General features: G+C 39.2%; 1 protein-coding gene across 1 annotated transcript in view; it reads left to right on the forward strand.

Annotated features, from left to right (window-relative positions):
* col12a1b (collagen, type XII, alpha 1b) overlaps positions 1–27,542 on the forward strand; it is a 154,877-nt gene that overhangs the window by 81,745 nt on the left and 45,590 nt on the right. Inside the window, exons 31-39 of the mRNA XM_073492726.1 lie at positions 9,144–9,283; positions 10,042–10,171; positions 13,921–14,063; positions 18,173–18,302; positions 19,489–19,631; positions 21,102–21,231; positions 23,247–23,366; positions 23,939–24,088; positions 27,246–27,366. Coding sequence (XP_073348827.1) covers positions 9,144–9,283; positions 10,042–10,171; positions 13,921–14,063; positions 18,173–18,302; positions 19,489–19,631; positions 21,102–21,231; positions 23,247–23,366; positions 23,939–24,088; positions 27,246–27,366 — 1,207 coding nt within the window. The remainder of the gene's footprint in view (positions 1–9,143; positions 9,284–10,041; positions 10,172–13,920; positions 14,064–18,172; positions 18,303–19,488; positions 19,632–21,101; positions 21,232–23,246; positions 23,367–23,938; positions 24,089–27,245; positions 27,367–27,542) is intronic.

The raw sequence follows: 27,542 nt of genomic DNA on the forward strand, positions 1-27,542 counted from the left end.
GAAATGGTTTCTTTGCCTCTAACGATGACATAACTTTCACACCCAATTAGTGCATCAAAGTTAATTTTACACTCATGTGGTTTCATGTGTTGCTTTTGACTTAAGAAGAAACTGTACAAGCTGAAAAAAATGGAATAATTTGGTAAGAGTTTGACTTAATAAGTAAAGTCTCACAGTCTTTATACAGAAAATAGGAAAAATACTCGGACTTTTAACACAAACCATAACTTTTTTAAATAACAGAAATAACTGACATGATTAATACAGTGATACTTGTCTCATAAAAATTTTGTAGTCCACAAAACATTTCTGGAGCTTCACAGCAAAACAGTGTTGCAACATTATCCTAAACAACCTAAAAAAACAACAAAAAAAACATAAAATGGCTCCATACAGCTTGTCCCAAGTAATCCAAGTCTCTGGAAGCCCTGAGATCCCAAATTAATTTGAAAGACATTATTTACACCATTGACGCGTGGTCGAGCTCATGCACCCACTTCACAGGGAGTGCGCGCTAACACTTTTGGCTTAGCAAATACAGTGAAGATGTCTGCTCAAAAAATGGTGTAAATAACCATCAAATCAATTTGGGATCTCGGAGCATCTGGAGACTTGGATTTCACTTGTATTACGCTTGGATTTGATATGTTTTAAAACAAGTCCCCAGCTACTTCAGTATTTCAGCAGAATACGGCAACGATGCTTTGCTGTGAAGCTCCAGACATTTTATCTGACTTCCCAAGTTAAAAATATCTTTGTTTTCTCAAGTGTGGTGGGTCAAATTATTTATAATCAACTGTTAAATGAAAATTTTACCAGTTTTCAACTGGGTAAACTGGTTTTAGTGGTTATCTTATAATGGTCTAAATACTGTTTTAAGACACTAATGCCAACTATTTTCTTGTTGTTTTAGACCAAAAGAAAAGTTGTAGATGTAAAACAGTAGATGTTTGGAATATTGTCACAAGATATTCTGAACTTGAGCACAAAAATATTGTTTCAGTCTTTAAGATTTATAGCAGTAATTTCAGTTCAAGTGCAGTAAACTGAATTTAAGTTTTTGTGAAGCAGCCGAGCCTCGAGGAGACATTCTGTCTTTCCACCTGCTGGGGGTCAAAAGTCATGACTCTTGGACTCGCAGTAATTTAACTCCTTGTTCAAGGGCAGTTCCGCAGGTTGTTGAGTTCACCACGTGTGTGTTTGCAGGAGCAAGTGTCAGAGAGCACCACCACAACTGTCCTAGAGAAGCTTCTACCAGATACCCGCTACTCCGTCACCGTGGTCCCAGTGTATGCAGAGGGAGATGGACCGAGCCTGTCCGACACAGGGAAGACAAGTGAGTAACTGTGGCCATGTAGTATATAAGATTTTTTTTAAGATTGTGAAAAGCTTCAACCAGATTATTTTTATTTCCACGTCTGCGTTCAGGTACTTGCTTGGACCATGTTTCTGGCCTTCGAACCTCAGCAGGAGTGCAGCTAAAAATGTAGTTTTTCCTCAGCTAATTGTATTTTACCTGCAACTTCAACGTAAATCTCAATATCTTTCTGTATTTCAATAACTTCAAAATTTTTAAAGCCACATTTTTCAGCATTTTTGGCCTCAGACCTCAATGCTTCAAAGCCTTTTTTCCCCTCTATGGCTCCTATCTTTGTTTCCTCGTCTAGCGTCTCTTTTGAATGATTTATTCGTCTAATTATAGTAAGAGTTTTAGTAACTGTTTTTCCTTGGCCAAAAATGGTCCTCGTCTGACACCACTACATCAACATGATTATGAGGCAACAACCAGATGGTGACATTGTGTCCACATCCAATACTGCTTCATTCATACCCTCTTATAAATCAGTGTCAAAGTCCCGGTCAGTACCAGGTTGTGGTGGTTCTAGCAGGAGAATGGGATTCGAATCCAATAATGGGCAATGTCAGTCTATTTTTTTAGACTTAGTTGACTTATTATTTTTAGTTTTTAGGATGTAAAGCTGCTTTAGTAGAATAGCTGAGTAAGCCTGTAACGTCGTATTTTGACATTGCTAAGATATTCAAGAAGGACGTTCAGCTGGCGTCCAGGTAGTGTCCAGACATCAGCACATCTTCAGTTTTGGAACCGTTTTTGAACCATAACAGGACATCTTGATCTGAACATGTGGATGTTGATCATAGAAAAAACAGGAGTGAAGTGTGAAAATATATTTCACTAAGGAACCATAACCATAAAATAGATTCTCAGTTTTAACGAAAGTACACTAATGGCATCAATCTAAAAATCTGCCGAGTAACTGAGTCTGAATCAATGGACCTAAATGAAAAGTAAACCAGAAAACATCCATTTTCTTGCCGTCCAACATCTAAACAAAATGCCCCCTGAAGACCAGCAATCTCTGACTAGAGAGCAGCTGTGTGACGCTCAGATCCAAGTGTTGAATTTGACTTCCTGTTTGGTGTTTCTGCTCAGGGCCGCTGGGTTTTGTGAAGAACCTGCAGGTTACCGATCCCACCACCAGCACCCTGAACGTCCGCTGGGAGCCCGCTGAGGGAAATGTGCGCGAGTACATTGTGATCTGGGTGCCCACTGCTGGAGGAACTCAGGATGTGGTAAGAGTGCACCGACACTCCAGAGATATTATGTCACAAAGTTAATCTTTACTGAAAACTGAGAAACAATTGATGGCAGAGTATTCAGACAGTTTTATGTAACAGTCAAGATTTGCCAGTTCCAGATGTTGGATTTTTACCAGAAGCTGAGAACTTCATCCATGAACTATTAGTATCTTGATTTTATGGCTGCCTGAAATGTGAAATGCGATATGTTTGTTTTAATTCAAAACACTATGAGGCATTTTAGCTACCTGAAAGTCAAAATAATTGTTCAGTGGCAGTTAAAAGAGACATATTAGATTAAAAATCACCTCTGCTAGTCCCTCCCTACCGGATTTATTTTACTGCATCTGCCTTTTGTTCTGGTCAGACTTTCTTTGTGCCATTAGTCCATTGTCAATAATGTGTTGTTTAGGAAAAACAGTCAAATAAATAAACACTCAAATAAATCAGACACAGGCAACTTAAGAAACAAATTCACCAATTTGACAACAAAAATATGGTAGAAGTAAACCTGCTGCCAAAAACAAAACAAAAACAGATCAAATTAACCACAACAATGGGACCAAGTTACAACAACACTGTTTTTTTGGGGGATATTAAAAACTGATAAATACACTAAAATCTGTAAAAGGATAAAACTAGCTGCATAATCAGTTAAATAAACCCCCCAAAAATCCTCAAACTGCTGGTCACAGAAACATCTGCTGCCATCAGACGATGAATAATACTCCACTGTTGACTATTGGCTGTTTTCCTTTACTTCTCTTTTCCTTCTTCTTCTCCCCATTTGTCTTCCTCTACTCCTTCATCCTCTACTTCTTCTTTATTTGTTTTATCCTTCTGCCTCTTTCTTTGTCTTCTACCTCTGTTCTTCTTCTATGTAGTGTTCTTCTTCTTCTTCTTCTGCTTCTTCTCCTTCTGGATATGAAGTATTTAATGTGAGTGTGTTCAGAAGTTAAATGTCTTAAATTGATAACTGTTCCTTTGCATGCCATGACTACATCACAGAGAAAGTACAAATGTATTTTTTAAGTAAGAGCAGGTACCTTACTGTGTGAGCAAATAGCAAATTCTTCGTTTTGGCCCCAAATTCTCTAGTGGAGAAATGCCAGTGGCGTGAGATGATTCCACTTCTTTCCAAGACAGTTTCATGCAAGAATTTTCTTTTCTTGTGCTGGAAGAAGTTCAATATCAAGTTATCACAAGATGAAAACCGCTGGGTAATGTTGTTGCCTTTAAAATCTACATGTACTTACAGCAAATGGAAAAAATTTGATCGTGATGTGGGATGGTTTAAATCATTCCCAAAGCTGTTTCAACATGTTTTCTATAAAGGAGTGACAATATCTTGAGGGGGTCCCTCTCATTACACTTCAGATTATGTCACTTGGTTTCAGGAATGTCGTAAAATAAGATGATTTGGTTTGGAAACAACTGGAACTATCTCAGCTTATTGGCAGGTTTTAGGTTATACTATTAGATTAAATAGAGAAAGAAAGAATTTATATTTGTAGCAGAAGTCTGAAGGAGTACACGCAGAAGAAGGCACACGCTCTTTCTTGTTGCCAGTTTGGTGGTTTTGCTTGAAGGCTCAGACTAGTGGAATTTTTCTGCTTAAATCCGTCTTTATCTCCAAGCTTCTACTCTTCCTGTTGCTGACTGAAGCCGCATCCAAGAAAACTGGGCTCACAACACATGACACTACCCTACCATCCAAACTTCTCTTTTCTAAGAAGTCTCCAAATCCCAGAGTTCACCCAGTTCAAAGTTGTTTTATTTTTTCCTCCACCAGGACCAGGTGTCTGGAACCAGCACCTCCACCGTCCTAAAGAACCTGGAGCCCAACACCGAGTACACCGTCACCCTCGTGCCTGTTTACCATGAGATGGAGGGAAAACCACAGTCCGAAAACGGGAAAACAAGTGAGTTCAGATTAGTCGGTGGAGCGATTTGTGTAACCTGGACCTTTAGAGAAGAACAATGCTGAGCCAGAACTTCTTTTACTGAATGTGGAAAAGAAAAAGTAAAATTTTACTTCAGTACCAACATGGGATGAAAACTATCTCAGCAAGACCTGATGAAGGCACAAAGACATGTGACCTATAGATTGACATGGCAACATAAAGTATTAAAACACGTGTAAAACAATAGTAATAATAATTGCGTTTTTATCACAGATGTTTGAGAGTCTCGCTGGAAAGAGAAAGACAGGACAAACTGGGGTTGTGTGCTGACTAGACAGTCCTAAAAATGTTAATCTTCCAATTGTTTCTGCGCTGATGTAACTGCTTCCCCTCCTCCTCAGATCCTTTGGGTGGAGTGAAAAACTTGCAGGTTATCGACCCGACCATCAGCACTCTGACGGTCCGTTGGGATCCAGCTGTGGGCAACGTCCGCAGCTACAAGGTCTTCTACACAGCTGAACCAGGAGGAGAAGAGCGAATGGTGGGAGCTGTTTTAGTCATATATGATATTTTTACAGTTTCAAACTGACTTGAAGATTTTACTCTGGATCTCACATGTCAGCAGCCTAGAAACATTTCACTACAGCTCCACCTCTGTTAGCTTCAGCCTAGTGGACTCTCAACATTATTAGATTATGTCGTTGTCGTGCTGACGGAGGTTTTAACATTTCACTGAACAGGAGGAGGTGTCTGGAGGCACCACCAGCACCATCCTGAGGAACCTGGATCCCGACACCGTCTACAATGTGGCTCTTGTTCCCATCTACCCTGACGTGGAGGGCATACGAGAGGCCGAGAAGGGAAAGACAAGTGAGTGACTCAGCGTCGTTTAGCAGAATGAGTGTAGCAGTAGACACAGCTCACATTCCTGGAAGTGTGTGTGCGTATTGTTACAGAGAGAGGCAAATAATCAAATCTGACAATAACCTTTGTGCTTTGTGCTGGATTGTTTGTGTCAGATGGGAGTTTAGTGGAGAGGACAGAGTCAGGAATTCAACTGAAAGTCAACAAAGTCAAATCTTGTTCTGTCTGAGGCATCTGAACATTTCACCTATCTGGTGGAACCTGCAGAACTGAACAAACTCGCAGAAATCTAACTTCACTTGAAGAGTTTTTTTTTTGACACATTACTGCTTCAGTGTTAAATCAGGATGTCTGCAGGTCTTTAGATTTTATAAATTTAAGGTCTTAAATAGACTTAAATTTGAATTTGTGAGGTCTTTATTACCACAAACACTTCATTCATTCATCTTTTAATTTATTTTATGCCAAAAGTAGTCAAACTCTTCTGCATCCATTTTTCTGATGATACAAATCTTGAAACCTCTTTTTACTTTATACTTGCACTCACCTGTTGGCACAATGTTGACAATGTTGATTAACCTAACTCACTCTAATATCCATATTCTTACATAAATCCTACCTTTACCTACCTTGATACTTACCTGCAGTGCTTGAATGAGAAAAAGATTTGTCCAAAAATCTGTCTTAAATTTTGTTCAAAACAATCATGAAAAGATCTTAAAAAATGGGTTAAAAATGTAAAGGTCGTTTTACCAGTAGACACCCTACAAAGTATCACACTGGTTCTAGCCTTTAAAGACCCGATGAAATGTCTTCCTCCTTCTCTCACTTCTCCCATGTTTTGTTAGTGAAATAAACTAAGATGCAAAGAAAAGCTGTAAGTGAGGGAAACATGGATGCAGTTAATGAAATTGAAATGTTCCCATTATTCACTGTCCTGGAGCAAAATGTCTTCATTCCACGGGGTCTTGTATTTTCATTAGTTGGCCAAACATTTTCCAAAGGACACAAAACAGTTTCAGATCAATTTCCAACCATCCAGAGGCGATCATGCAGTTACTGGCTTGGACTGGTTCTATAATCCCTCCCTGTTGGTGGATTCAAAGACTGTCCAACATCTGAAGAGCTCATGTTTTATTGCTAATATAAAAACTTGCATTATTCTTTGCGGGCTAATGATGTTTGCATGATTTATTTATTTATTTGTTGGATCTTTGTTTTAATTTGAACTTTTATTGCAACCAAACACAACTCACACGCACAGAGGAGATGATTTTACAGACCAAAAATTGAAAATTAATTTGAAACAAAACATCAGACGAGCTGTTAATGTTAGGTACATAGTTGTTGATATCGAGGGAGTTCGGTAGAGAAAAGACAAGAAATATGGGGACAGAGAGGGGATGACTAGAACCGAGGATTACAGCATTTCCTCCAAGATATTATCTTAGGTTACGGTTTTAAGCTGATGGATATTCAACATCATACAACTTATATGTCACTTTATATGCTGCTTGCACTTCATTTAAACAGGTTCTCTGCTCTTGCTGCTACATAACCTGGTAGTGGTTTAAACAATCACCTTACTCCATAAATATGTGACCTTTCTGTGTGATGTAGTTCAACAAAGTTCCATCAGTCTTATATTTCCTCAAGAAAATGTTCTAATTTCTTTTGATGGTCTTTCTTGAGGCAAGGTGGGGCGGCTTCACTACAAACTGACCTAAACCATCATAACTCTTGGCGTCGTGGTGCAATATTTGGAGGTTTCTGACCTAAACATCTGACTCGCCACCACAGTTCTAAAAATGGCCTCTGCACACACGACAATAACTGTACTGTACCTTTGAGAAAATCTGCTTTTCAATGTCAGAATGATGAAATAAACTCATTCCAGTGGCTTCCTGGAAGAAAAGAAGTCAGTGAAGTAAGGTGAACTCAATTTGTAGTTAACGGGATAAAAGATGCAAGAAGAACACAGGCATGATCCTTTAAGACTGAGGATGATAGTACAGATCCCGTGTTTCTGGACTTTTGTGGTTCACAAAACAACGTAATGAATGCCAGAAAGTTCAGGCAACTTCTGACACATCTGGACAGTCCTGATGTGTTAAACCCACCCATCTGATGCACCCTGCAGGATAAAACAATTGCTCCAGATTATTTGCAGCAGTTACGCTTTTTTATTCCTGCGAGAAATTCTTTTAAGTCTAAAAATGTTTTTAATAGGGATGTTTTTGCCCTGTAGAACACCAGAAGGTTTTAGACAATCACAGGGAAGAAAAAGACATAACCTCCACAATAGACATCTGGACTGTCCTGATGAGGTGAACTCCACCCATCCGCTGCTCCCTGCAGGATAAAGCAGACAATGAGGATCATGTTGTTTCAGACTCTGATGTGTCTGTCTCTTTCAGAGCCTCTGGGTGGAGTGAAGAACCTGAAGGTTACCGACCCCACCACCAACTCCCTCAGGGTCCGCTGGGAGCCGGCTGATGGCGACGTCAGGCAGTACCAGATCATCTACGTCCCCGCTGCTGGAGGAACCGACAGCATGGTTAGTTCTCTACTGTGATAATAATTATTGACACACTTTTAATCACAGCGGATTGTTTTTCATGGTAATTTAAAAATCCTGCACCTCCATGAAAACAGTATAATCATGGCTAGAAGTAGAAGGGAAATAAAATATGTCTTTTGTGCAGTTTAACACAGTAATAATGCCACAAATTGCTTATTTAAAAAAAAGGAAATCTTGAGTTGAATTTGTTTGATAATCTATGCAGTGATTTTGATATTTACTAAATATCTATTTACTAAACAAACTATAAACTATACACTTTACTAAATATTACTGTTTTAAGCTTAGATTTGGTTACTTCATCCAGTGGAAGCATCCATAGTACAAGGTTTGTTCAAGGACCATTGGAAATGTGAAAATCTGATGATAATTTCTGTTTTCACAGTTTCTAGCTGCGATTAAATGGTGTAATTTTGGTGATTCTTTTAAAATATAAAACAAGCCTTTCAATCCAGGATTGTGGGATTCTGAGGGTTAAAGCTACATGGGGGAAATTACATAGGAACACTGTACGTTAATAGATAAAAGTGCTTATTGACACATGTAAATAAATACACACCCTTGACTAATAAGGTGTTAAAAGTCTCCATAGCTGATATTTTAACAGATGTGCTATTTTGTCCGTTATAGACTCAGGTATCTGGGATGTCGACCAACACGGTGCTGAGAGACCTGCAGCCGGACACCGAGTACAAAGTGACGCTGGTGCCTATTTACTCTGACGCGGAGGGAAAACGCATGTCGGAGAACGGAAAGACAAGTGAGTTCATTGGGAGCAGTGCAGAGTTTGTTGTTTTGAAGATAACACAATATTAACACTGAATATAACACTGAAAAACTTGTTGGCCTCTTGGACTTGTTGGTCTCTTCAGGTTTGTCTTTTATAAATGTGATTAATCTAGTGAGTTTAAAGCATAACAAAGCACCAACAAGATGATTTGGTGGTTGACAGTAGCAGGAAGTTTAGATAATCAAAGAAAAGTATTTTGACGAGAGCAGATGTCAGTCCCCTGTTATTGACACCTGAACACTTGACTCACTGAACCTCCCTGAAGCAGTAAACCTCAACCCATCTGTTGATCTGATGAGGTCAAAGTGAGAGGCAATTGTAGCTGCTGGTCTCACTTGACTTGTGGCTGTAAGTCAAACAGGAAATTGACAATCATGTAATGGCTCTGTTGGTGTTGTGTTGACAGAGGCTCTGGGCGGAGTGAAGAATCTGCAGGTCACTGATCCCACCACCAGCTCCCTCAAGGTGCGTTGGGAGCCGGCGGAGGGCAATGTCCGCCAGTATCGTATCTTCTACGTTCCTGCATCCGGAGGAGCAGAGGACATGGTGAGACAGCACACTGACTCCCCTGTTATTCATCACAGCCTTGATACTTAAAATGTTTTTATTTTTCAGTTTTTTTGTAGAAGTCGATGATTACACCAATCCCATTTTCCCAGTATTTATCCCCTTCTCCTTTAAAAGACAAGAAGTGAAAGTCATTTATCAACTGAATGGAGTTGATTCAGTTCCCTCTGAATCCAGAGTTTTGTAATTGTTTTTTTGCTTGTGGCCTCAAAAATCTAAAAATCTTTGGCCTAAAGGCTTTTGCTGAGACCTTTAGGAATATTTTCATGGTACGTTTAGTTAAAGAGAAATCAGATTGCAGGTCCAGGTCTCTGAGACTAAACATATGGAAAAGACCAAAAAATATTTGTATGGTCTGCCGAAATCAATCCAAACTTCCAGTCAAGTAGGAATGTTGAGAGACTTTGGTTTAAAAGTTCATTCTCCACAGCGCAAGGCTTTTAAGAAGTCTTTTTAATTCATTTCATTTAATTAATTCTTTTTCATTAAAATCCCAAAGATCCGAAGATCAAAGCTCTACTTCTACTCTGTTTACAAACTTTATTTAGTCATTGAATAAATAAGTACAATCCACCAAAGCTTTTGTCTACATATTTCAGGGTGCTGAGAATGATAACTTCATCAAAATAGGGGAAAGGAGTCTTTATTCTCACCTACAAAAAACCTGAGATGTTTTCTGCTGAGCCACAGCTTCTTTTAGTTCAATAATCCTGTTGTGTTTCAATGTGTGTGAGCAGGAGCAGGTGTCAGGCGGCACCACCAACACCATCCTGAGGAACCTGCTGTCAGACACTCCTTACACTGTGACCGTGGTTCCAGTTTACCCAGAAGGAGAAGGTCTGCGCCAGTCTGACAATGGAAAGACACGTAAGTCCTCGACTCTCCTCACACCGTCTGATCACACCTTTGTGATGATCTAATGTCAGACAGAAGCATAACTAAAGACTGAAGACTCCCAAAAATGATCCAAAACCCCCTTTTTTAAATGTAATAAATATGAATTTCTGCAGTAAAGATGTCAGGACAGATTTTCTAACTATTAGGATTTTATTTCCTCTGTGTTCACAAAAACATGACACAAGCATCATAAAACTTCTGGGGGTTAAACTGAGCTCACTGGACTCTCTCAGGACTGATCGTATGCTCGTATCATCGCTTCTAACACTTTCTTACAGTAACAAGCTCACCCTGTAACACATTCATGGCTTGATTGTAAAACAGACTCCCTCTTTCCAACATCTGTTTTTCAGAAAACATCTTTTACTATCTTCTACTAAACATTTAATCAGATTATTCCTGTGGGGGGAGAATTCTCTGAGATCCTTTCAGGCCAAGGATGAGACACCCTTTGAAGCATTTTCTCTTGTTAAAGTGAAACATAAAATACTTACATTAAAATGGAACATAAATTCCAAACTTGTTGTTGATCCAAATATGTTTTTAAGTGCAGCTAATCACTCACTCTGTTACAGTCTGTCTGAGCTCTTGATCGTGAAACTCTGTGACAGCAGTTCTAGGCTGTTGATGGATTAATTTGTTCCATGATACATTTCTGCAGTAAAGACATCTGGAGATGCATTTACTTTGTTTTCACTTATCAGGAATTCATTTCTCAAGTTGAAAGAAACTGTGAATTGGAATATATTTTCTCAGAAACAGTTCTCCTTGACTGAAGTCACTCATCAATTTCATCTTATTTTTGGTCTTTTGCAGTTTTCTTTTTATATCTGAAACATCTTTATAGACAGACAGTGACTCCCAGGTGAGCTCTCAACCTCAGTGGAAAAACTAGAATTTGCCAGAACTCTCAATCATCCCTTCAGGATGAGTTGGTGGAACAAAAGAGAAGCTGAAGCGTTCTTTCAAAGTGATCGATGGCAGAAAATAAAACAAAGAAGATGTGGTATTTTTTAACTACTGTTGGTAACTGAAGAGTTTTGATTGAGAAACATTCTCTGTTTTGAGAACAGTTTAGTCACTGGTTGCGCTGTGTCTGTGTGGTTTGATGTCCCATTGTGTGTGTTGGTTTTCTTTCTGCCCAGACGGGATGCCATGCTCAGTCAGCAGAAATGCATCTGGGGGTTTTTAATTGGGAGGCTGTGATTGCGGCATAACTGCGACTCCACAGACCGCTACAGTCTAAAGACGCAAGGCTGAATGTTTTAGTTCTTGTCAGGATAGTTTGGAGGCTTCGTCGATGAATCATCCAAATATGTCATCTGATGCACTTCTGTTTGTAAATCAGTTTTGATGACATTCATGGACAGTTTATGTCCAAGTAAAATGGTTTTTATTGGTTGGTTTTGAAACATTAATGCACCACTCATCTGGCTTCTGACTGTGGTGGTTATTAGTCGTGTTTCAATCAAAGTATTTTAATGCACATTTTGAAGAATAAAAAATGGCAAAATCTGAAATATTAGAAGCATTTGCTTCAGGAGGTTTTTGCCCTTCTTGAAGAGTGAAAGTTAAAGCACTTGATGGGAGATGGAAACACCTTTTCATATGAAGAAGAAGACATAGTAGAACAAAAAGAAGAAGTATAATAATAATAATAATAACAAGAAGAAGAAGGAGAAAAAGAAGAAGAAGCAGACGAAGAAGAAGAAGAAGAAAAGAAGGTGTTTTTTGCTATTGGCATCTTCCCGGATGTTGCCATAAGATTCTTATTCCCAGGTTGATTCCCATATTCCCTTTTAGATGGCCATGGCAGATGCTTTTGTTTCTTCTTCTTCTGGGAGATTTATTGGCAGTTGGAAAACAACTGGTTTTGTTTTCGGTTTGCAACATTTATTTTTCCACTTTTTTATTATATCAATGTGAAATGTAGCATTTACTGCCAACTTCTTACAGAACTGAGCTTTGCGGAGCCACATTTATTTGCTCCAGATCAGTTGATGGCAATGCACCTCATTAATTTTTTTCCATTTTTGTGAAATTTCAAAAGTTCGCTTCAAATGAACTTGACAATTAGATGGATACAACACAGCACAGTCGGATAACATCATTGTTGCCGTGATAGCTTTAAGCAAGATGATAACTGTGCAGTGGTGACTGAAAACGGTCTGCTGTTGAAGTCCGAGACAGTGTAGAAGATGAAGAGTTCTTTCAAAGTGATTGATGGCAGAAAATTCAACCAAGGAGACATGGACTTGTTAAACTATCGTTGCCACTTAACATACCAAAAACACTGCCCAGTTGTCATGGTATTTGAAGTTTATGCATGAAGCTCACCGTGATTGACACCTCGTCGTGTGTGCATTGTTAAAGTTAGAAAAAGCTGAATTATTTCATCATCTTACTGGTTCCTGAGCTTTTTAAAAGCAGTGCTGTTTTTGGTCTGACTGCCCATAGAGAGTATCACTGCTCATGCTAAACATATGTAATTTATTTGTTGTGAAATATGAAGTAATGCAGAATGAAAGTATGGATACTTTAGTTGAACATGTTAAACATCACATATATTTGCTGCAGAGAGAAGTGAACAAGTAAAGTCCGTCTGTTGGCAGGTTAGTCGACCTCTTCATCAGAGCAGAGACATTGTGGTCCTCTGTGTGAGTCAGTCTGTCAATGAATATGAGCCTGTGTGTGACGTTAATGATCTTTTATTACCAGCAACTCTGTCCAGTTTTACTGTTTGTGTCCCAGGAGGAATTTGTCACATTTTGTCTGGACAAAAACAGAGTTTGAGTCCAAAATGTGAAAAGAATGGAGCTTACTGCTATAAAATGATTAATAACTCAAAATTAAATCAAGATTACATAATCTCTCTGAAGGATAGAAGGTAATTTTGTCCTTGGATGATAGAAGTTAAACATCCTGACATACGGTGTCCTCTGTATTTCAAAGATATTAAATGATTATTTTTTAATAAGGTTATACAACATTAGGGAGAAGGTTCTGCTCTGGAGGATTTTGCCTTATTCAGGAGGAGGCTTCGTCTACCTACTGCATCTAGTTTTGTTTTAATGGGTAAAGCTCCAAATACCAGGGGGATATGCACATCTGGTTTGGTTTAAAAGGGAAGTTTAGGGCTTTTGCATAAACCCAAAACTGTGCTACTCTCTTTGTACACATTCTCCACATAGACACTATAAAATGACTTTCCTGCAGGAGACTTTTGCTGCAGTCAGCATTTGAGTTCAAGCTCGACTGGATGCAGTGTGACCCACTGGAAGACAGTTTATTCTTCCATTAAATGTTGATAAAAGACAGATTTGTGAAGTTATTCCAACAAAAACAGATTGTTTTAATCCCAAACTTTGACAGCACACAACAAACACGGAGGGATTTATTCATTTAATTTTTAAATTCAATAAAATGTTCAATGGGGTTCTGACTTTTTCAAGAATTTGATTTTTTGTAGCTTTTTAAATATGCAAAACCTAATCTTTTATTAAATCCTTGGTTCGCTCTCTCACAGTTTAGCTCTTTACTTACTAACAATGTCATTTTCAGGAATGTAATCACTTGTGTTTGTAAATCCATCAGCACTAGCCGTCATTTTCTGGGTCCTTTAAACAAGCCCTTCCTTTTGATGTATTGTTTTATAAGTGGAGAAATACAGTCCTCCCCTTTCCTCACTTCACTTTCTCTTAACCTCTGTGACCCTGCAGTCCCACGCACGCCACCCAGGAACATCCAGGTGTACAACCCCACCCCCAACAGCCTGAACGTGCGCTGGGAGCCCGCCTCAGGCCAGGTTCAGCAGTACCGGGTGGCTTATGCACCCCTGTCCGGAGCTAAACCCGCCGAGTCGGTAAGTAACCCTCTCCCGGCTGTTAAAACACAAACTGTCATTAGTGGCAGAATTTGCCTGAAGGGCAGGAAGAGGTAGTTTCCCCTGAGATCACTGTCTCTACTCACAGGATTACAGCTACACATGTAAGGACAAAAAATAACAAACTCCGGCATGTTATCTTACTTTAACAGTTATAAAAAATCTGTTTGTGAGATTAGATGAGTGATTTGTTTCCATCATAAAGGAAGGTCAGGTCAATTCTTGTTGGAGATAAGAGAAATTACATTGGGGAAAAAAATTATCTCATCCCACTGGCATTTTCTGTCTTGCTTGTTTTAAGATAAAGAATATATTTTAACAGATAAGTTTGCAACTAACCATTATTTTCATTTTTTATGATTATTTGATATTTTTTCTTATTATTATTTTGATTAATTTTTAAAATGCCAAGAATGAAAATGTCTTAGAATCCAAGTTGACATCTTGAGGTTTCTGACCATCAGACTCAAAGATATTCCATTTTCAGTGATATAAAACTGAGAAAAGCAGGTATTACTCACATTTGAGATGCTGAAACTGATTAATGACTGATTAATTAAGCAGTTGTTTTAGATGTAATTACAGACAACAACCAAGTTTTAAAATCTGCTAAATGAGATTAATTATAGCACAGGTGGATATTTAAGTCACTTACTTTATCACAAATGACTCATGACTTCATCTAAACTTCATCCTTTTGAAGCAGAATAACATGATATCCTCCCAGAAAGTCAGACAAGCAGAAAATCAGACATGTCAGATGGAAAACTGATGATAGCTCACATTATCACATTCAGATGTAAAAACTCTGTACTTGATTTGGTGAAGGGTATTTAAGTTGAGACTTTGAGGCTTTGATTTAGGCCTTACCCTGGGAGTTATTTGTCTTGACATGGCTTTTCACCAGGGACCTGCAGGTCTTAGGACTTGTTGGTTTTGACATGGGGCTTTTTTGGTCTTGACTTGGGGTTTGTATGACTTAACCTATTTTTTGACTTAAGGACTTCTGTTCTTGACTTGGCACTTGTTGTTCTTGACATGGTCCTTGACTTAGGAGTCTTTGGTCCTGATGGGAGACTTGTAGGTCTAAAGTTGGTTCTTGCCTTGAGGCTTTGTTGTCCTGACTTCTGACTTTTTGGTCTTGACTTGGTTCTTGACTCAAGACTTGTTTGTCCTGACTTTGAATTTTGAGTATTGATTATACAATGTTTCTAAACTCGCCATATGCATCTACTTTGGTCGGCTGAGAGTTTAAATCAGTTTTATCTCTCCTTCTCCACGTCTGATTAAACCAGTGAAATCAATGACGGGTCATAGCTTTCACCGGCTCTGTCTATTTCATGGAAGCAACAGGTGGTCCTTTTTGGTCTTTCCCATTTATTTCACTAAGTGTTCGTGTTGATGTTGCACAGATGTCTGAGCGGCAGTTATTACAGCAATGCTTTTAAATATGGAATTCATGACTGGTCAGTTTTTTTTTAATTTTTCCATCAGCACTGATTTCATGCACCAGTGATCTGGATCACAGGGAGAGAAGAGGGGGCTTTATTTCCCCAGAAAGAGTTTGAACTCTATGACTGAAGTCGAGAAATATTGCTCAGTAGACACATCTGTGACTGACATCAGTGAAAGCTGCAATGGATGAAGTTTTTGGGGCCATAAGGTTGTAATCTAATTAGGTTGTTTTGATGATTAAGATCTGCTTTGATGATGCTGTGAAGTGCTTTACAGTTTATTAGCCCCTGTAGTTACCACACTGAGGGGTTTGTTATCTATTATGTGGTCATCATTTCCTCTATCTATTTTCACTTCATATTAATTAACTTTGATTGTGTTTGGTCTGAGAGGAAGTCGTTTGGCAAAGAGACAGAGACACAGAAAAAACAAAGATTAGCTCTGAAATAAAAAGATTTATCAATTTCCTGATGAATAAGTCAGTATAATTCAGCTCAAACTGGCCTCATTTTAAATAACAGAGCAGAATTTAGTCCCTGTAAGCATATTAATCTAAAGAGGACTTAATTGTGAAACTGTAATAAAAGACCCACATGTGATAGCTAAACTTGCAATTCCAAAACAATGCATATTAGTGTACTATAACAGCCTCCACTCTCCTGGTTTTTAGTCTTCCCATCAGATTTTACAACATGACTGCAGGGTGTTTGCTCCCATTCAGACACAAGATCATCAGTGAGGTCTAACGTTGATGCTGGATGATAAGACAAAGTAAACCTACAAACAGTACAAAACAAATAGCTAGAGGCAATGTTTCTATTGCCCAAGCCACATTCCTCAACTTACCCTCATTCTAAAATTACTCAAGGAAAGTACAACCCAAAGAATTGTGATCACAGATGAGGGATCAGCTAGGCTAACTAGCTAACCTTAGCATGTACCAACAAAGCACCAGGCTTTATAATACAAGCATCTTTTAACCCGTCTTTTCCGCTGGGCTTCAGTCCAATGTTATGCTGCCTTCATTGAAATTCTATTTTCCAGGGCTTCAGACCATTTTTTGAGACAATGCGACTAAATTTTATAATAAGGAGCACCAGTGTGACTTGCAAATATACACACCCTGTGATTTAGATTTTAAGAATCACCATATATCATGTGAAACACCAGAAGCAGCATTTTCCCATTGATTTTGGTTATCAATTGAAGGTTTTATCAGTCAAATAAGATCAAAAGTTAGGGTGGAGATTTAAGTGGTACTCCTAAACTTTTCAGTAGGTCCCTGATGTGGGGCTTGTTAGTCTTAACTTAAGACTTGTGGGTCTTGACTTGAGACTTTTTGGTCTTGACTTAAGGACTTTTATTCTTGACTTTGTTCTTGACTGGGGATTTTTTGGTCTTTCTTTAGATTCCTCTGTCTTGACTTGGTTCTTGGCTTGGAGGTTTTTGGCCTTTACTCAGGAGTTGTTGGTCTTGACATAGGATTGGATGGTCTTGATATGGCTTTGGGCCCGGGGCTTGCAGGTCTTGCCTTGGAATTTTTTGGTCTTCACTTGTTCCATGTTTTGGGAGTTTCTTGCCCGACATGAGACTTGTGGGTCTTGACTTCATGCTTGCCTCGAGACAAACTTTTCCTTTAAAATGCAAAATTACAGGCAGTATAAGTAGTTGTGTACCAACAATCAGTGTTGTAGGTCTACTTAGGCAAACATTACAGCTTAACTTGGAGCTTTTAGTAAGTCTGTACTTAATCGTGGAACTCAGTGGACCCTGCAAGTCGACTCTTTAACACAGTAATCACAATGCCTCTTAAAAGCTAATTAATTACCCAGAAGAAATGGGATTCTTTGGCTCCAAACTTCAACCAGTGAGCTTCACCTCAGCCCTCGAGAGCAGCTCTGGCTTCAGGAAATGACTGTATGACTGCACCTCCAGTCTAACGTAATTCACTTTGTTTTGAAAGGACCACAGCCAATCCATTAGCCTTACTGTTGAGTTGACTGGAGGGATTTGACCCCAGGCGAGCAGGCGTATGTGTGCTTCCAGTTGTGGGATCTCAACCACATCATCACTGAGGAACCTGCTTCATGGTCCCATGTTCCAGAAGCTCTGGGTCAAAAACTCGTGGAGATATTTAACTTTAACCAAAACAAAAGCTGTAGATGGGGGTGGACTCGAGTTCAACCAGCAGATTTGTTTCCCATGATGTAAGGGTTTGGGTTTTTGTGGCACAGGACAGATGCCGTGATAATCCCAGTGACAAGAGACGGTCTGCAGTCATCGTTGTTGTTAGAAAACACGTTGAGCTGCACGTCTGAGCCTGCTCTGAGTTGCTGACAGACTCCGCACTCTCCAGCCGCTTCCTAGCAGAAACTGTTTATCCGTCAGTCCATTTACTGAATGAATGATTTGTTTGGCATCTAACCTCCCAGGACTTTGTTAGTGTTTCAGGAAAACTTTGGCAGCAGGGTGCTCAGGGAGATAACTCGATGTGGGATGAGCAGTGAGGTCATAATGTACATTATCACTGCCAGACCTTTATGTAATGCATGCGAAGGCTCATTTGAATAGGCTGTCCTGATGAGGATGAGGTCTATATATTTTTTTCACCCTTGGCTTTCCTCTCCATAAAGGTCCTGGTTCCAGGAAATATTAACAATGCCTTCCTGGACAACCTGATCCCGGACACTCCCTACTCAGTCACTGTCTCGCCTCTGTACGCCGATGGAGAGGGATCGCCCGCCAAAAGCAACGGCAAAACACGTAAGTCCAACAATCTCACAAGCTTACACTGTATACATACAATGTTTTATCAAATAACTGACTCATGCTGACCACTGTTTACATCTGCATTGAGTCATGTGCATGGATGTTTAAGAGGTGAGTCATCAATGTGACTGGTTTCTCTAAATAAACTTTTATATCTTATCATGAGTGGTACTTAATGAGTTGGTGTTACTTCATGACAATGATTAACGGCTACTTCAATGAGCAAACTGAACCAACCCACTTTCCAATACTGCAAAATAGCAGAGGTAGCAAAAGTCCACACATTCTTTCCTCCAGTAGAAGTACTGATTCAACTTCTTTACTCAAGTAAAAGTAATGAAGTAAAGGCTCTGAAATGTACTCAGAGTATCAAAGTAAAAAGTATCCCTCTGAAGGACATTTCTACCATTTGCCATTTCTGGTCAAAGCTAACTGAAGCTCACCAAAAAAAGACTATTAAACTTAAAGGTAGAATCAGTAGGATTTGTCCCAGCTGTTCCTAAACACACCACAAAGATAGTTGATTGTTGAGTCTCATTCCCAGGACGTCAAATAGCCACATTTTGTGTTGGTAAAGCGTCCCGAGCAGCAAAAGTGAGAAAATAAGAAAATCCAGGCAGAGGGCTGCAGGGTCTCTGCAGATATGAGACACTAACACGCCTTTTCTCCTCATTCCAGTCTCCCTCTCTGTCTGTTTCTGTCTTCTAACGTTTTTAACGTTGTTTCGTATCGCTGCGTCTGCCATGTGTGATGTGTACTGAGGTTGAAATCAGTCTTGTGATGTTGGGAAGGAGGTGTGCAATGACGCCAAATAAAAATTATCCATAATTCCCCTCAAATGCATCAAACTAAAGTAACAAGCCTTTTATGAAAATGTGAGGAGGAGAAAGTTCAGAGATTTGTGTTCATGTGTAGGGAGGAAAAGTCAAAAGGTGTACGTTATAGCAGTCATCTGTCAAAATGAATTTAGATCTCTCAGTCTTAATTTAATTTTTTTCAACCATGAAATTTAATTTAAAGAAACTGAAAACAAATTATGCTAACCGCATAGATGGATTTGCTAAGCACCAGATTCAGTGCCTTGTAACATACTATATTGTGGTGTGCAGAAATTCACAGTGTTGTATACAGTAAGTGTGTTGTTGCATGAGATAACCCATTGTGTGTGTTTCTGCTGCAGTGCCACGCACTGGTCCCAGGAACATGCGTGTGTTTGACGCCACCACCACCACCCTCACCATCGGCTGGGACCATGCAGAGGGTCCTGTGAGGCAGTACAGGATTGGCTACGCCCCCATGACCGGAGACCCCATCACTGAGTTTGTAAGTACACTGTGACACCTCAAGGCTCATTTGCACCAATCACAGTAGCCAAAATGACATCACCATATTGCATCAACACAGAGATAAAGCATTAAGTCTGGAAGCACTTTGTGCTGTGTTGTGCAAATAAAGACGTAACTTTAAACCTATAAATTCTTAAGACAAGAAACTAAGAGCACAAATAAAAGACACAAAAAACTCAAAAATATGACCAAAATTATTTGCAGTTCATTTCTCACTTGAAGGTAAAACTTTTGAAAGAAGATGAAAAAGGAAAGAAAATGCATCACATTTAAAAATCTCAAATTCATTTTGTCCACTTGACACTCCGCATTTAGCAATAAAAAGAGATTGATTTCAGGTGATGATGTGTTTTTGTTTAAGATAAACTCTTGATAAACTCTTGCTGTTCATCATTTGCCGTGATGTTCTCTGCAAACAATGTGGTGAAGTCAGATCTCAGGATTCCCTTGGCTCATTCAGGTTATAAATCACAGATTAGTGAGAGTAATTACAGGCTCTGTTAAACAAACACTGTAATTTGTGCCATATTTACATTATTAATAGTCCTAAATAATGAGTTGGAGCTGTGGTGGAGGGCGGAGTCGGCCCAGCTGTGCTCCCCCTCGTCTTGTTAGCGAAGCACCTGTTCTGAATGAGTCAGCTAACTGCAGCGGAGGGACAGCGATGAAAGGAGTTCTCCGGAGTGGGATTGTTGGGGAACTAACCATTTATATTACACGCACTTATGATAATTTCGCATCTGCGGCTGATGGAGAAGGTTTGTGTTTGTACACAGCTTCCATGAGCCAAGTGAACTGTAATTTTCTGCTTCAGGACACCAGAGAAATGATTCTATTCTGTTTGATAGAGATTAGTCTGCTGAACAAATGGAAACCAATTCACACTGGGGTAAAAACTCATAGCAACATATTCATTTGCATGTAGATTCACATGAAAGTGTCCAGATAAACCAGTGAGAGAAATAGAATTGTGGATGTGGTTGAATGTTGGTAAGAAAAGAAACCAAACAAGACTCATTAAGAGTCTCTCTAAAAGGGCTGCTGTGGGAGATTTTAGAGTGACTTGTTTCACTCTAAAATCAAGAACAACTTATTAAAAGTAAGGTACACACAAATCATAAGACAAACCAAAAGACAATGATGGAAGCTAGAGAAGAGAGAAACCTTTCAGCTTTTATAGCCTAAGAGTCCAGGTGAGCTCAGTCAGCCAACTGTCCACTGAGGCTCCAAAACAGTGGGAGTGGCATCCCGATCCCATCCCAATCAGCCTTAATGAACAGCCCCGCCTACCAATCATGATCCTGCAGCAGAGGAGCATACAACAACATACCCAAACAGACCAGAGAGCGTCAGCACATCTATTTCTCTCTTTTCTGGATAAAATGTGAATGTAAAAACACTCCTTGGTGTCTGGAAACCTCTGACTCTGTGGTGTTATGATCCTCAGACTGTGGTTCCAGGAAACAGAAACAACGCCAGGCTGCAGAATCTGATCCCCGACACCCCATACAACATCACTATAGAGGCCGTCTACGCAGAGGGCCCTGGAGGGAACCTCAATGGGAACGGACGTACAGGTGAGGCATCCCCAGGTTAACACCAGTTCAGGTTTTTTTTTAGCAGTGACAGAAGAAGCTCTGCTCTCTCTGAAAAACCTTTAATAGCAACATCTTTTCAGGTCGACTGTGTGTCGAGCCAAAACAGTTTAAGTTCGGTACTATCATACCATGTCTGAAAGCAGCCTTAGTCCAATGTCTTTTGTGTTTTGGCAGTGCTCTGAGCCTAATAAACAATCACTATAGTTATATGCGTAACAGATAAAGACTTGAAGTAGCTAATTTGATCCAACAGCAGGTTTCTCACAATCTTATACTATAAAAAAACATGCAAACTTTCACTGGAAAAGGTGATAATGTGTTGGAAGTTACAGATTTCAGCTTGAATCATGGCTTCATACTGTGTGCTATAGATGGGTAAAAAGAAGGTTTAAGAAATCAGATTTATGTGTCTAAAAAAAAAAGAGACCAGTTTCCAGTCAAGCAGCAGAAAAAATGCCAGTTTTATTTGATTTTTTCAGGATCTTTCAGGAAGTTGACTGTAAAGACTCTGCTGTTGGTCTATAAGCACTTAGAAAGAACTCCACTGAAAATCCATCAATTTCAAGAAAAAAGTCACAAAACAAAGATGTCTTAAATTTCTCCTGCAACATAATTCACTCTTCCACCATTAAACCATGTGAGCAGTATGTTACAAACAGTCAGTGACCACAGATACACAACTTAAGTAAAGCATTAAAGCTATGAGAAGGTGATTGTGCAACACAGAAGTGGTGCATTTAGCTGCTGTGGAGAAAATGTTTTTTCGAGCAAAGAATTTGATACCTAAAGGATTGTTAGTGGACTCTTCCTTCAAGAATGGAGTTTTTTCTGTAAATAAAATTTCTCAGAAAACAGAAACTCACATTAAGTCTGAACAGAAAAAGAAGTTGCTCTCCTCACAGTCTGACATTTTCAGTAAAAATGAAAGCAGTAAGACATGAGATCTCTCAGCCTGCATCTGTATCAGTATCTCGCTGTGGTCACACAATTACTGCAGGGATAGAACCGGTGAACTTTGTGTTACAGCTCGCTCCCACTTAGCTGAACACGACAGCTCGCAGCGCTACAGTGAGAGTCTGTACAGTGAAAATAAATACAGTAGACATACATTAGTCAACAGTGCCAAAATGTGTTAACGTGACATGTTCGGACCACTTGACTCTCACAGGAGCTGAACCAGAGAGCACTTTACTGGTGAGCAGTAGCATTAGTTATACAGAAACTTGAAGATGTTTGTGTCTGTGTGTATGTGTGTGTCAGGCACTTTTCAGGCATCCATCCAAGTCTGAGCACAGCAGCTGAACAAATCTGAGTAAAGTCTCAAATGTAAACACGTGTATCACATATAATGAATTTCATAAACGGATGTAAGGGAAGTCAGTTAGCAGTGAATCACAACTGAGGAGGCAGAAATGTTTACCCAGGGGAGTGTTTTAGTGTTGAGGTTTTTTGTGAAAATGTCACTTAATTTAACAAAGTTATAAGTATGACTTTGAAACAGGACAGACAGGTGTCAGTTGATTATTTCTTAAGGACATAAAAATTGGTTTGTCTCACATTTGTCAAGTTTTTTTTTTTTTCCCTTTTGCCGTGTCAAAAATTAAAAAAATTGGCAAAGTCATTAATAACAAAATTTAGACACTTAAACATTTAAATCATAATTTTGGTGATATCGATGAGTTTGAGGAAATTACTTTTATATAACTCCTGTTTTGTTAATTTTTTTTTTATATAATCTCCCTCCTGTGTTGTTGAAATGATGAAAACATGCAGTTCACCTGTCCAATTCAAGATATTGTCAATTATTTCATGGAAATCCTTGACAAAACAGCTGAAACTTGTAAGATGAATACAGTTTTATGTCTGTGAAGAAGATCTCAAGATTTAGAAAGTTTTCTTCACTTCTAGTTAAATGGACTTGCAGCCATGTTGTTTCCTCAGGCTGCTCAGACAGATTGTTGTAGTTGTTGACTCGTTTCTCCTCTCTGTCACAGTCGGCCTGTTGAGTCCCAGAAACCTCCGGATCTCTGACGAGTGGTACACCAGATTCAGAGTGGCCTGGGACCCGGTGACAGCTCCTGTCCAGGGATACAGACTGACATACACTCCTACAGGTGAGGTCACATTAACAATTTTACAGTGTACGCTGGTCTTTATGTCGCGCTGCTCTTGTCTGGTCACATTCTATGAACGAGGATTTAATTTTTAATTAAAATGTATTTAGATTTTTTTTTGAATCAATGCAGTAGAACGTGATTGTGTAAACTCAGAAGATGTGTTATACCGCAAAAATAAGATGAGAAGCATAGCGGTTCAAAAGTTGTTAAACATTTTAGAACAATAGCTATTTTTAACCATAGATGGATAAGAGGACGTCTAGAAAAGAAAAAAGCTAGTAAGTGTCCCTTGAGATGGAACTGTTTGTCGAATTCCTTCAATCTTAATTTTCACTCATTTTGTGAAGAATTTGTGCTCGACTGGTTCGATGTTGAACTTGGCCTCTGCTGTGAGTCACCATCTGTAAAATGCTTCCCAGATAGCTGCTCTCTCTGCAGACACTCTCTGATGTTTGTTTTCTGACTCTGAGATGAGTGAAAGTGTTTGGTTTGGTTACACAATGACAGTAATTACACATGATTCAGTCCTGAACTTTCTCTCTTTTAATTTGTGTGCTGTTGCCTTCCAGGAAGCACGGAACAGCCCATAGACCTCTTTGTGGGTGACGTGTCCTCCTACACTCTGCACAACCTGCAGCCTGGAACCACCTACGATGTGAATGTGGTGGCTCAGTACACCGGGGGCTCGAGCACACCGCTTGATGGACAGGGAACAACACGTAAGTACAAATGCTGTCAAGAATACAATCAGTTCTTTAAATCACAACACAAACCTAGTGACATTAAGCCGTGCAGATAGTTTTCCTGTATTTATGATCTTGTCATGGTTTTGCTCAGATTTTGAGATCTCCACTACTTATGTTCTTGCCACCAAATGAGTGAAGTTACAGGAATTTCATTCATTTTCACTTATTTAAGACAGCATAAAGAAGTAACTTGTCTTGAAAGCAAAAATTCTCAGTTTCTAACCTGGAGGAATCTTTCAAATCAGTTTGTCTAAGCTTCTTAAAAACACTGTTAGTACAAAGTCTGTGCTCTGCATTCAGAGACCAAACAGACCTGCAATTTTCTTCTGAAGATTTGTGACTTGGACTCTCAGGACTCAAAACTTGACTCAAATGACTTGTGATCAGTCTTGGACAAACAGCTCTGTTTTTTTGTGCATTAAAACATGAAAGAAATGGTTGAAAAGCATTAAAATGTAAATTTGAAAAAGTCTCCTAGTTACCCTAGTTAAAAATTACTTTCACCTCCACTGTATTGGAGCAGCAGCAGTGAAGGTATCTTATCCCTTTCAACTCTGCAACAAAAATGGTCCCCCAGTGCCTTCATTGGTATTTTTGCTTATTGTGATGTAATTTCTTGGATTATTTTTTCCCAAAAATCTGTACGACCTAAGCTAAAAGGTTACGTAAGTCATAAACCATAATAAATAATGAATTATGTAAAAAGAATGTTTCAACATTTATTTCCATTAGATTTTACTTTTAAAAAACACAGAACATATTGATACAAAAGATTTCTAAATATAGAAACATGGGCGAAATATTTCTTAGCATTCCATAACTTATTTGAACTCTGCACATATTTTAGTTTTTTTTTAGATATGCACATTTTTATGAGCCGAGAACAGAGGCGTTTCATCTGCAATACAAATATTTCCACAGTGCCTTCATTGGTATCAAAACTACACAATACACTTTGCTCAAAACTGCTGACTCTCTTTGAGGGTTTCCCACAGGAGGTCTGTTTTCATAAGGTTAACCTCTGAAACGATCTGCTTTGACACGTACCACTCAGGAAAAGAGGAATTTTGACTTATGTAACTAGGCTGTACCTGACCTTTTTTAAAAATGTCTTTTCATGGTCTAGGATTAGCATTATTTTACTTCCCAGGTGTTCCAAACACTTGTGTCATGTAAAGTTCAAGTTCAAGTGCAACATTTAGACGATGTATTTGCACTGTACAAGAATTCACATATTGTTCCAACCCTGAATCCTTCTCTCTTTTGATTAGAGGTATGAATCTTCACTGGCCTCATGATTCGATTTAAGATTCAGCTGTCAACGATTCCAATGCAAATTAATTCTCGATGCATTGCAATGCATCTCAGTGTATTGCATCCTCAATTATCTATATTACTGTGCACGGCTACTTTTCATCATTTAAATTCCCCTTTTATTCAGAAAGACCTTCTAAAAATCAGACTACAGCAGTCTACAAAATAAAAGCTGCATATTTTCAATACGTAAACATTACAAAAACGAAACATTTATCCATCTGCAGACCTTACACCTTTGTTGTAATCTACAAGTATATTGTTTTCACATGGCAGCTTTAAGATAAGGCAGTTATTGATTCTGCTGCACACACCTCTCTCAGAGTTGGACAGCAAAGTTGACAGCACCTTTATGGAGTTATAATTGTTGCAAAACTATTTGCAAATGCGTATCTCAATCTCTGTGTGTGTAGTCAGATCTGTGTGTGCGTGTTCAGATCTGTGTGTGCATACTTTATCATTTGTGTGTGTGTAATCAGATCTGTGTGTGCGTGTTCAGATCTGTGTGTGCGTGTTCAGATCTGTGTGTGTGTGTAAAAAAAATCCGTATGTCTGTATTCTGTAAATGCGTACATAGATCTGTAAATGTCTGTCATCAGTTACAACTCAGGCAGGAGCTCTCGATTGGCTGTCTTTTTACACGTGACTTTTGCTACACTTCTGCCGTGGCAGATCTGCAAATGTGTAGAAAAGATTCGTCTGTAACTTCACTTTTCCTTAGCCCTGAGCTCAGGCTCACAGGCTCACGCTGCCTGGCTGCCAACCGCGGCCGCAACGAGCGGTTGTGATGTTGAGAGGCAGACCACAATGGATTCTCGATTGTTTGCTGTCAGTAAAAGTTCATGTTTTAGCAGTAACTTAGTTGTCAGAAGCTGACAAGCTGACAACTAAGTTACTAAGAAGCTGACAACTAAGTTACTGCTAAAACATGAACTTTTACTTACAGTAAGTTGTTAGGGTAACGATCATCTGTTACCCCAACAATGACACGCTTAACATCACTGGGTGCTACGTGCCAACTCGGCGTGTAGGCTGTACTGCTACTGCAGCCAGGCAGCGTGAGCCTGTGAGCAAAAGTCACGTGTAAAAAGACAGCCAATCGAGAGCTCCTGCCTGAGTTGTAACTGATGACAGACATTTACAGATCTATGTACGCATTTACAGAATACAGAATACAGACATACAGATTTTTTTACACACACACAGATCTGAACACACACACACAGATCTGAACAGGCACACACAGATCTGAACACGCACACACAGATCTGAACAGGCACACACAGATCTGAATACGCACACACAGATCTGATTACACACACACAAATGATAAAGCACGCACACACAGATCTGACTACACACACACGGATTGAGATACGCATTTGCAAATAGTTTTGCAACAATTATAACTCTATACACCTTGACTAATCAGTCAAGATCTGAGGAGGCGCTGTCAACTTGCTGTAACAGTTATTATTTAATTATTATTTATGGCTGCAGATGTTAGCTCCAGGTGAAAATGGCATCCAGTTGGTGCTTCCCAGCAAGTTCATAAAATCCAACATGTACCCCAAGATGTCTCTTTAAAAAAATACTCTGTGAATTTTTATTATCACTCACTACAGATCTCTGCCTCCCTCCGACATACCTACTACATAAGTAATGTTAGCCAAACGTCCTCCCAAAATTCATAGCATCTCTGTGTTGATGCAGAATCTTCCACGTCCGCATCGCGATGCATCTTACAATTGAGGAATCAATCCACCTCTACTTTTTTATATGTTTGATTTGCTGAAATGTGACTTTCTCTCCTCAGTCTACCTGAATGTGACCAACATCGAGACGTACAATGTTGACCATGACAAGTTCTGCATCAAGTGGGCTCCTCACAGGGCGGCAACATCGTACCGCATCAAACTCAACCCTGTGGACCGTAAGTCACCCAACTTTAACTATTGTTTTATTTTTCTTTGACTGTTGGTCAGACGAACGTCACAATTTTTCACTTTCATTAAGCTGGAACCAACAAGTGTTTGACATTTCACTTTATAAACAACCAACAAAACAACGATTATCTGATAAGCAAATTGTAATTTTATTCGTCAATGCTCCT

The sequence above is a fragment of the Pagrus major genome, chromosome 22, assembly GCF_040436345.1.
Source record: "Pagrus major chromosome 22, Pma_NU_1.0".
In the NCBI taxonomy this organism is placed as follows: domain Eukaryota; kingdom Metazoa; phylum Chordata; class Actinopteri; order Spariformes; family Sparidae; genus Pagrus; species Pagrus major.